Source organism: Myotis myotis, unplaced genomic scaffold (genome assembly GCF_014108235.1).
Source record: "Myotis myotis isolate mMyoMyo1 unplaced genomic scaffold, mMyoMyo1.p scaffold_m19_p_15, whole genome shotgun sequence".
NCBI lineage: Eukaryota > Metazoa > Chordata > Mammalia > Chiroptera > Vespertilionidae > Myotis > Myotis myotis.
Window position 1 is genome coordinate 6,328,478 of NW_023416319.1, and position 11,352 is coordinate 6,339,829.

The 11,352-nt window shown below is 55.6% G+C and overlaps 1 protein-coding gene across 1 annotated transcript in view; it reads right to left on the bottom strand.

The window, feature by feature from the left end:
* Positions 1 to 9,583, bottom strand: part of SLC18A2 (solute carrier family 18 member A2) — a 28,425-nt gene extending 18,842 nt beyond the window's left edge. Inside the window, exons 1-3 of the mRNA XM_036335847.1 lie at positions 9,368 to 9,583; positions 8,873 to 9,006; positions 7,127 to 7,478 (exon numbers count right to left, since the gene is read on the bottom strand). Coding sequence (XP_036191740.1) covers positions 7,127 to 7,478; positions 8,873 to 8,993 — 473 coding nt within the window. The 5' untranslated portion in view covers positions 8,994 to 9,006; positions 9,368 to 9,583. The remainder of the gene's footprint in view (positions 1 to 7,126; positions 7,479 to 8,872; positions 9,007 to 9,367) is intronic.
* Positions 9,584 to 11,352: the final 1,769 nt, after the last annotated feature.

The window sequence follows — 11,352 nt, forward strand, 5'->3', positions numbered from 1 at the left end:
AGTGACTGGTTAAACGTCCTCTGGCTAATTTCAATCCAGGCCACTTCGTCCAGCCAGGGCTTTCCCTGCAAACTCTCCCACCTCCTCAGGGAGCCAAAGGCTTCCAACGCGCCTCTCCAACAGTGCTCCTGGCCGTTCTCTCTCTCTCTCTTCTCTCTCTCTCTCTCTCTCTCTCTCTCTCTCTCTCTCTCTCTCTCTCCTCTCCTCTCTCTCTCTCTCTCTCTCTCTTTTTTAACTGCTTTGTGTGCATCCAGAAAGCAAAGAGCATCCTCAAATCATGACAGATTCCCTCTCACAGGCCCACGCAGATTCCCCACTGTGACCTGAGACGGGCTTGGAATTCACAAAGCGGGGCTCAAGGCCAGCCCGGGGAGCCAGGGGAGACACCGGGCTCTGAACCGCCGTTCAGATGGCCATCACGTGGCGGCCTCTCTTGTCTCCATCAGCCCGGAGCTGACCGCTCTGTGCTCAGGATCCTGAATGAAGACACTTGCCGGAGGCTCAGAGAGTGGTGCTCCAGGCCGTTCATATTTCTCAGCATCTACTGTGCTTCTGGAGGAAGAACAGACGTATGACAATCCTCGCAGCTGCCCCGGAATGAACACCGTTTCCACACGTGTGCAAAGCTGTTGACATGCCAGTGATTCTTACGCCCAGGCTGCAGCCCGGCCACTGGCCCAGCTCACCTGGCAGGACGCAGCTGGGGCGGCTCCTGGTCACCAGGAGCCCCCGGCAGTCCCTGAGACCGCCCGTGGGGAAAGAGCGGGCAGTGCCCCCTGTGATGGTCTTCGCAGTTCCATGAGGTCGCTGGCTCTCTTCCCATTTTCCAGATGGCCACACTGAGGCTTAGCGAATTGAAGTAACCTGCCCCCAATTCAGGGCACCAGCACAGCTCCAGCATCTAAGGTGGGCCGGGTCCTGCTAGTGTGCGCTGTGGCGGGGACCCTGGTCACAGGAGCACAAGTTCACGGGCGGTGAGTGGAACAGAAGGTCCACAGTTTCACCTAAAACCAGACGGCTCTGCACCACAGGTGCTGTTTTTCTTTAAAACAAAAACAGTTACTGCTTTTAAAATCCCTTTGGGACTTAATGAAGCAGGTAGGGATAACCAAATGGCCGGCCAGTCCAAACCCTCGTCTTGGGTGAGAAAGCGAGGTTCAGAGAAGGGGTGGCTCACCCACCGTCGCAGCGCAAGCCAAGTGCTTCGGACACCAGGGGGCTCTCGCTACTTCGGTCTCATTACCGGACACGCGTGCCCCACACTTTCAACGCTGGCCAAGCTGCTGACGGGGCTGCCCCGGGGAAAGTGCCAGGCAGCCTTGCCCTGCAGCCCAGCGCCAAGACACACTCCTGGGTCCACCCTCAACCCTCTAGCCCCCTCAGCACCCACCGCAGAAGGAGAGGCAGCCACGGCCCAGGTCCGAGTGATGGGCAGATCGCCCATGCTCCGTCTCCTTCCCCACAGAGCCTCGCTGGCTGCCCTTAGTCATCAGCATCTGAGTCGCCTCCTGTCTCGATGCAACGCCTTCTCAATTAGAGTCTTGCCCAGCACAGCCAGACCTGATGCAGCAAACCTTTAACCAAATCTCCCATTATCACCCCTGCTGAGTCATCCCAGCCCCAGGCCATCCTCCACAGAGCACTGAGAGCAGTTAATCCAGTCGGAATAGGACTGAAAGTCACAGACTGAGTCCCTAGAAAAAAGGGCAGAGCACTCAGCGGTGCAGACGTTTAACCACACCCGACGGCCGGTGGAGAACCCCGTACCCCCCACTGCATCACTGACAAGCTACTAACTAGTTTACCTTTGCCATGGAGACCACGCAAGTTCCCATCTCAGGCTTGGGAGACCTCGGTCCCCCCCACCCTCGCGTGGAAAGAGACAAAAGCAAGGACGCATAGGATACAAACTGTCACCAGGGGAGACAAGAGGTGACGTCTCCTTTTCCAGTGGTCCCAACACCCTCCTGAAAGGGGGTTCGGGGAGTGCACATCCGTAAACAGAGTAATTTAAATCGACAGGCCCCTCTGGGAAGCTTACTGTCAATCGTTCTGTAAATGAAACCAGATTCTCAGGTTCAGCCCGGGGGTCTGTCTTTCTCAGCTCCCGGATGGGCACAGGGGGTCCCGGGAGCCATGGGTCTCTTACTCTCCGAGGTGCCCTCCTGTCCCTGACAAATGGCCAGTTCCACGGCCAGCTGCTTCCGATTCCAGACGGGAAGGCCTGTCACGCCACCCCAACAGCGTCGGGGGCAGGCGCTCCCTGTCCGGGCGGCTGTTTCCCCATCCCTGAGCAGCTGAAAAGGTCACCGCTTATTCCTACAAAGCCCACTTCAGACCGACCGCTGGGGGGTGGGGGGTGGGGGTGAACCACAGCAGATTGCGTCGCGATTCTGTGCCCTGCGGCTTCCTCCCTGTTGGTCAGATGCTAGCTACGATCTGCGGGGGAAATAACTGGCTTTCAAATGTACTAGGTAACTATGGAAATAAATTAAGCCACTGTCACCGGCTTGATAAAAAGCAGACCAGGGAGACAATGACAAGCTAAGGAGGGAGGCCCCGGAGCTGCCCGGAGTTAACCCTTTCCCTCGCCACCCTGTTCGTTTTGGGAATAACTTTCAGTTCCAAAGAGGAAACTACTAGGCAATCCTTATGCCAATCGAGCGAGGACCCCGCGGCCATGTTCCGAGTCTGATGTGTGGACAGAGACACGTACAGGTGTTTTCACATCGGCACCTGCCCGGGGCATTGCTCTTATGTGTGTGTGCGTGTCTGAAATCCACTCGTCGGGCTGCATGCTAACAGGTGTTGCTAAGTATGAGTCCTTTCCCCGCCTTTTACACACAAGGCGATCCTGAAATAAACAACTTGGAATTACAAAATAAGTCACACGCGCCTCAAAGATGGGACTCGAGGTGCCTGCAGGCTTCAGACCGCGTTACTGGATGTGATCGCTACACTTGCCACGCTCAAGGTCCTCTGCTCCCGACCTGGTCACGTTTCAGTACAAACATGGCATCAGAAGGGTAAGTCCTAGAGAAACTGCTCCCAGTGAACCCACAGGGCACACAATGCTTCCAGGCATGGTCCTGTTTTATTTGCAGGGTTTGGTGTGCGATCTGATCAGATATCCAGGCAGGCAGCCTGCCTCTTGCATCATTTACCCACAAAAGCCACTCACACGGCAGCATGACGGCCACGGAGACGAGGTCCTGGATGTCACTGGGGGGGGGGGGGGGGGGGGGTCGGCTGTGACATGTGTGATGCCTCATTTCACAGTGGGTCCTGCTTTGGGAAGGAGTGGCTTCAAGCTACCTGTCTCTGGGTAGCTCCCCCTATATCTTTGGGGGTTCGGGCAGCCTCTTTTTCCCCCGTGAGAAGCACTACAGAGGTGCTAGGAAGCCAGGCCAGCTCACATCAGTGGCTGGAAATAGAGATTTTTTTTTTTTATTTCTTTTTTTTAGGGCCAAGGAGGTGACGGAAGGTAGGTCCGTGTCTAGAAAACCAGGCTGATTTCCCCCCCGGACTCCCTGCCCTTGGGTTACAAAGAACCACCAACAACTCACTGTTTGGGCCTTTACTAGTCCAGCCTGGTACCACCAGAGAGAGCCTAAGTCAGTGATGGCGAACCTATGACACGCGTGTCAGAGGTGACACGCGAACTCATTTTTTTGGTTGGTTTTTCTTTGTTAAATGGCATTTAAATATATAAAATAAATATCAAAAACATAAATCTTTGTTTTACTATGGTTGCAAAGATCAAAAAATTTCTCTATGTGACACGGCACCAGAGTTAAGTTAGGGTTTTTCAAAATGCTGACACGCGGAGCTCAAACGGTTCGCCATCACTGGCCTAAGTGGACGCAAGAGAGTTAGTTTGACCTGCATTACTGACTTTTAGCAGCTGACCTTCCACACTGTGTAACAGTAAGCAGGTGGAAGGAACGAGAGGAGGGAGACACCCACACAGCGAGGCTGGGCCCTGCTCCAGTCCTGGGCAAACACTTCCTCCCCCCGAACGGCCAGCTCTTTGCCTGTAAAGTCCCAGCACTGGCCCAAAGCCTCGGCTAAACTCCCTCCCAGCTCTGATGCTCTGTGTTTCTAACACCCCTTCAATCATAAACATAGTCACCGACGGTGAAACGCAGTTTTAAGCACACTTGTTTACAATACTGGAAACGAATCACACAGCTTGTTGGTAATTGAGGATGTGATTGGCACCAATTACACCAAGGACGATGTGCAATGGCTCACAAGAGAAGCTTCTGTAAAGGAAAATGGGACGTGTTCATCGCTTCTCTGGGCAGAACCGTGGCGTGCCCAGAAATGCTGCAAGTCTCCAGACTCGGGTCTGTGGAGCTTGGAAAATATTGGGGGGAAAAATCACAAATCATGATCGTTTTTGGAGGGTCAGACTTCCCTCAATTATTCCGCCGGCATCAATGTTCAAGGGCACTTGTATGTCCCACATTACAAGGATGTGCTGAAAGATGAAGGTTATTTTGACATTTGCTTGGTAGCTGGGGGAACCAGTAACGGTTTAAAATTTTTGCTCTAGATAAATTCCAAAGTGGATTATTCACCTTAAGAATAGACTACATTTCACAGGTCACAAAACAAAAATAGGTTTCTCTTGAAGACTTCTTTTTTTTTTTTTTTTCCCAGCGTTGGGGGCTGCAAGTCAAAGCCTTTGGATAGTGATGATGGAGGCAAGGCCTCCCTGCTGGTAAACAGGCCTCTTCCTCATGGAATAAACAAAGGATTCAAAACAAGAAGGGGCTTTTCCAACGCTCTTCATTTGCCACTTGCATCTGGAAACCTGGAATGCTCGCATCCCTTCAGCCCGGGGTTGAAATAAGACCCTGTATGTGACAATCGCACCCAGAGTAATAACAGGGCGTCATTATAGTAATGTCCTCAATTTTCCCACAGAGCATTTCAGCTCTTTGCCGTCTCAGAATACAAAACCCTGAGCCCTTTTCTGTAATTATAGCAGATGCATTTTTTTTTTTTAATCTCACCCGAGGTTATATTTCTATTGCTTCTAGAGAGAGGAAGGGAGAGAAACATGGACTGTCTACCGCACATGCCCCGACCGGGAATTAAACCTGCAACTATGGGCACGTACCCTGACCAGAAATTGAACCCCCAATCCTCTGGTGCCCGGGATGACTCTCCAACCGAGCCACCCAGCCAGAGCCCCCAGATGCAATGTAAGAAGGGCTCTTAGTCTTGGAAGAAGAAAGAAAACCCCGCACTACTGAGGCCTGCCCGGTGTCCTCCTAAGGAGCAGGAGCCCTCCCGTGGCCCAGCCAGTGGCAGGCCGACATCGCAGAGTTCACTGGCTTGGCGTATTTTACGTGGCGGTTGCATACCATAGCCTCACACAGACTGGCTGGCTGGGCCTAGCTTAGGATTGTTCCAATCGACCCAATGGCACTCCTCAATCCAGAAAACCAAATGGCCAACGTTTACAATGTGCTTCTGTCCAACTCGCCATGGGCACAGTGGCTGCACCCTCCGTGTCCGAGGGCAGCTGGTGCTGGGGGAGGCAGATCTCCGTACCCGCTCTCCTCTCTCATGGACCCCAGCCCCAGAGCTGGCCCCAGCCCCGTCATGCAGAGCCCCACCCTGAGAAGGGCCCCGGGCCTCGTTTCATGCCTGCTGCTGCCCTCTTGAAATGCTTAATAATATTTAAACAAGGGCCTTGCTGGGCTGCCCCCATCCCTAGGCCAGAGCCTGGGCAGGTGTCAGCACCTCCGTTCCCAGCCTACACTGGGTGCTGGGGGCACCTGCTCAAAGCCGGCTGCCCTGCTGACTCTTCAACTTGGCTTTGGAGCCTCTGATGGCTTCCAATAAAAACCCCTTTCTCCACCTAGCACTTGGGGTCTTCTATAGACTGGCCCACCCCAACCCCCTGCTCAGCCCTCCCTAGTTCACAGCCCCCTGCCTCCCCCATCTCCAGTCTTGGGCTCTGTTCATGCTTCTAGACCTGCTTCACATATAGGACTCTGGGCACTTCCTCCTCGGCCATGTCTTGCATTTCTGCCTTCGGGGCTGCACTGTTTACATGGCAGCCTGCCACCACCACTGACACTGAATCAGCTCCCCCTCCTTGCAGCGGACGCCCCTCCCCTCGACGGCAAGCCCTGAGCCTCCAGGGGCCAGCCAGAGCTGCATCCCCTTCTGAACAGGGACTTGCTGGGCGTCACCAACAATGGAAATGGGAACAAGGATTCAAAGCAATGGGGGCCCAGAAAAGTCCAGAACACATAGGTCAGTGGTTCTCAACCTTCTGGCCCTTTACATACAGTTCCTCATGTGGTGACCCAACCATAAAATTATTTTCGTTGCTACTTCATAACTGTAATGTTGCTGCTGTTATGAACCGTCATGTAAATATCTGATATGCAGGATGGTCTTAGGCGACCCCTGGGAAAGGGTCGTTCGACCGCCAAAGGGGTCGCGACCCACAGGTTGAGAACCGCTGATCTAGGTTTACACAAGCCGAGTTTGGGGTTGATTTGGGGCATTATTTGCCAGTTTGAATGATGCAGAAAACAGCCTCCGTTGCCTTCCCTGTGTGCACGTGGGCGTAGCTCAGGAACAGGCAGGGGATGAACCTGTCACACTGCCCACGACCTCCACCTCCGGACTTCCGTCTCAGCAGCAGAATGACCCATCTTCCCCCGCGTCCCCCACCTGGCCAGCTCCGGAGGCTTCACCTCGCCAGCTCTAAAGGACACCTGGCTTTCTACGCGGGGCGACAGGCCCAGGGGTGGAAGAGAAGAGAAAACTGCATGACACGGAGAACCCGACGATGAAATCGGCATTTAGACAAGAATCCAAGTCCTCCCACGGTGGGAGGGCCTCTATTCTGTTTTCATATTTTCTTACTTTTTAAGCAACGGAGGCAGCCATGAAAGGCAGAACGAATGGGAAATCGTAATTAACTATGGGCAGAATCAAAAAGGAGAAGGGATTGGATTGTTTTCCCCCCAAGCTCACCCTCTACTGGTTCCCAGATTCTGCTAAAAAATGAATGAGAAACAGAATCCCAGGGGGGAAATGAGCTCGGAACAATATAAATAAAAATAAACTCTCTGGCCAAAATACTATCGCCTACCTGTTGGTCAACAGTCCTACGAACGGGTTGGTGAGCAGCTGGACCGTGGCTTTGGAGGCAAACAACAGGCCAACCTGCACGTTTTCATTCAGGAGGTCCTTATTCTCGCTGGGGCAGTCGGAAGGGCCCGCGGATGAGTTGGTCACCATGGGCTGCGTGGTGGCCTTGGGCAGCGGCCGCCCCTGGAGGTCTCCGGTGGTGTTCCCAGTGGCCATGGTGGAGTTGTCATAGTAGGAAAAGATGCTCTGGAAGCCATCCGAGGGGGAGGCTGTGGGTGCTGGCCGGGCAGTCGGGACTTCAGTTGCATTTTTCTCGTGCTGGATGCTGTACAAGTAACTTGGGATGATGGGGACTGGGGACAAGACAGAACGGGAAGGTGGTGACGGCACTGAGACCCTCCCTGGGACAAATGCCAGAAGAGCGATGGTCACGTCAAATATCAACGAGACACAGAGAGGTGGTATGAATATCCCAGGAATGCCCCCTCCCCTACTGACATTGCTTAGCTCCCTAGAGAGAGTGACGCCCCAGGAGTCTAGTTCTAGAGAACCGTGTCCGCCCTGGGGTTTCTCGGTACAGGGTTCCACCCCAGGAATACTTTGGGAAAGCAAAATCTGGGCTGAGGTTGAGTCCGTGCTGACCCAGGGTCAACAACCAGGGCTTCTCAGAAAGAGGCTCGAAAGACCTTTAATTGAATGAATCAAGGAAATAGAAACCTAAATTGCATTGTGTGTCTTAGAAAAAAAATAAACCTGCAGGAAGTCATCGTTTGGAAATTCTGCAACTGGCCCACTTCTCCTCTCTAGTTCTGGGGTGGGAACCGGCAAGTGTGCATCCTATCCGGACACACACGAATTTCTGAGACTTTCAATAGAGGAAAAGGGAAGCCTTTTGTTGTAATAGCAGCTTTGGGCAAGTGTGTGACAACAGAACATTCAACACAAAGGAGACAAGAGGCCCCGGCTGCTGAACTCTGACCCACCTCACACCTCACACCTCACCTGATCATCTGAACGGCCTGACTACTTGCTGCTCTGAAAACCTGCAAATGGAGAGGGGAGATGCCACTCCCACCCTGGGAGTCGAAATAAAAAAACTACTTCCTTTGACCCATTAAAAATGTGGCTACTGTAAAGGAAAGGCAAGCCAAATACTCTGCTGTTAATGAGGCTAGTTATGCGAGCTGGGTTTAAGTTATTTGGTTTTTTTAAAAACCCATTCTAGGAAAAAGGCTGAAAGGAACACTTTTCAAATTGCTCTTGAAATGGTCTCGGACTGTTTCCATCCTGAGTCATTCAAGGGTACAAGAGACTGAACTGCCACTTCCCTTCTCCAGGGAGGGGTGTTTACTTCGTTCCTAGATGTTCCATCACATTATTAACCCCCCTTTTCGGGGAGCATAAGTCGTCTTATAACCTTCCTGTGAGCTCTGAAAATTGCTAGTCCTTCAAAGAAATCTTTTTCCCCCGGTGACAGTGGGCAGGCAGGGGGGGCTGACGCTATCAGGAGGAAACACAGCTCTGGGCGGCATCGGCCGTCACATTTTTGACCTGACCACCAGGAAGACGAAGCCACAAGCCGGCTCGCAGCAGCCCCGGCGTGGCCGTCTTGGGGTTTGTGTTTTTGCAGAGAGCGTTCTCCAACTTTCCCAGGCCGCGCAGAGCTCCAGCTGGACGCTCGGTGAGTGGCGCGCCCAGGGAAGGGGTGTCGGGCGGAGGCGGGAGGGGAGGGGCGCGGCGCACGTACCCACGACGGTGAGCAGCATGTTGTCCAGGAGCAGCGCGAGGAACACGATGAACAGGATGAGCTTCCGGGAGTGACGGCCGTCCAGCAGCCGGCGGACCAGCGCCAAGTCGCTCAGGGCCATGGCTCGGGCTGGGCTGCGGGCAGGGGGCGAGGTGAGGGGCCGTGGCGGATGGGGGTTCCCCCGCCCTCAAAGCTCACACTTCCCCGGCTGCGGAAAGGGCGGCGCGGGCGGGTCCCCGGCGCACCCCTCGGCCACACCTGTGCTCCGGGTTAATGTCGCCCGCGGGCGCCCCTGGGTCCCGGGGGTGCTAGCCCGCTCTCCGCCGCCCCGAGGGTCCTGCTTCTACCAGCGCGCCCGGTGCATCCTGCGCCCTGGCCGCCCGGAGCCCCGCGCGGCGCTTTGGAGGCTCCCCCATCCCTGGTCGCCCCTCGCCCCTCCCCGCGCCCCCGGCCCCAGCACCGAGCCCCGTGGGCAGGGAGCGCGGCCGGCGTTACCTCGGGTCTCCGGCCGCTGTGCGCTCCGTCCGTCCGGGCGCCTCCGGGTCGCAGTCTGCACCCTAGCGCCCCGCCGCCGCCGCCGCCGCCCGGTTTAGCGGGTCCGGCTGTGACGTCAGGAGCGGCCGGCGCGGAACGGGGGCGGGGGGCTCGGAGCAGGAGGGGCCACGGTCGCTGTGCAGGAGGGGCCGCCACCCCGCCCAGACCCGCGCCGCCCGCCCCCGCCGCGTCCGCCGACGTTGCCTGTCTACGGCGCCGGGAGCTCCGACTCCGCCCGCACGTGGCCGCGTGTCCTCAGCACCTGGGCCGGGGAGGCCGGGCCGGCGAGGGAACAGTCAGGGGCTCCAGGGGGAGAGGTCAGGGGAGGGGTCAAGGGGCGAGGGTGGGGCGGGGGGCGGTGAGAGGGGGCGTGAGGGTCCGGAGCCAAAGTGAGGAGTCTTGGCTTCATCTGGCCCCAAGTAGGGAGGAGAGAGGCTGGAGCTGCTGTGGATCCCCCTACCCCCCCACACCCGCAGCCCCACCCCTCGCCAGTCCCTGAAATTGGCCCCGAGGTCATGAGGCTCCTGGGCGACAGCCAGGGAAGGAGGCTTAGGGTGTTGGGAGCCGGGGGCAGCCTTTCTTTCCTGGGGAAGCCACCTGCACGCCCCCCCTCCCGCCCTCCCTCTTCTGGAGCCTGAGGCCTCCCCTCAAGCTGGTGATGGGGAAGCAGGAGGGTTAGTTAAAGAAGATGCGGCACATTTTTACAACGGATGCTACTCTCAGTCATTAAATACGATGGAATAGTGCCCTTGGCGACAACATGGGTGGGTCTTGAGAGTATCAGCTAAATGAAATCAGTCAGTGGGAAAAGGACAAGCATCTGATGATATCACTCATGTGGGATACACAGCAGAACGCGACAAATGAACAAGCAACAAACCACAGCTCACACAGCACAACCCAACTCAGCCAGTAGAACGGTTACCAGAGGGGAAGGGGGGGTGGGGAGGAAGAGGGTAAGGGGGGGTCCAACACAAGGTGAGGGGTGGAGACTACACCTGAGGCGGTGAGCACAAGTGGGATACAGGATACACGGGTGACGTAACCAATAGTACCCCAATAGGCTTAAGTGAACAAGAAAAGAAAAGGGAAACAGAGGGATGGTTGGCAGGAAGAATGCTTGTTTGGGGCCGTTTGGAGCTGTCATGCGCACGGCCAAGAGATAAGGTCCCTCCATTTAACAAAGAGGAGAGAAACCAGCACCCTCCTGACCCAGCGGCAGCTTTGGAGGCCCTTCTAGGGGGCGGGGGACAGGAGCTGTGTTCTTGGAAAGCCACTTAGGATAAATGCCATCCTCCCGGCCTCTGAGCAGGGGAGTCGTGTTTTATTCATGCCTGCCTGCGGTGGGCTGCAGGCTGCTCAGCCCGCGTCGGCGATCCCCTCTCCACCTCCTGGCTTCCTTCCAGACATGCCGCCCCTATGTGTGAGGAAGATGGTTGGGTAAGTAAGTAGGTCAACAACGTGGGGACATCCCGGGATGTGTGCAACTTACCTATCAAACAGGGAGGGGAGACAGAAAACCACTTAGGAGGACAGAGCAAATGGCGGGAGTTAAGATGGCTATGAAGGGGATCAGTCATGGAGGGCCCCCAAGTGCCTGGAGCCTCAGAACCCAAAGACACAGGCCCTGCCCCCACATCCCGGGGCCATGGAGGCATCATGGTTAAGGGCTCTGATCAGGATGCCCGGGTCCCAGCCTGCTCCTTCCTTGATCAGTGACCTTGGGCAGGTTGTGTATCCTCTCCATGCCTTAGTTTCCCCATCTCTGAAATGGGGCTACTGATTGGACCTATTGCAGTGCTGTGTCTAGGATTACATGGGAATGCGCAGGCACCCCTTAGAGAGTGGGAGCTCAGAAAGTGCCTACCGTTCATTCATTCAATAAATATTTGTTGCGGGCTTAATAGGTGTCAGGTACTATCAATTCTGGGGAGACAGTAGCAGCC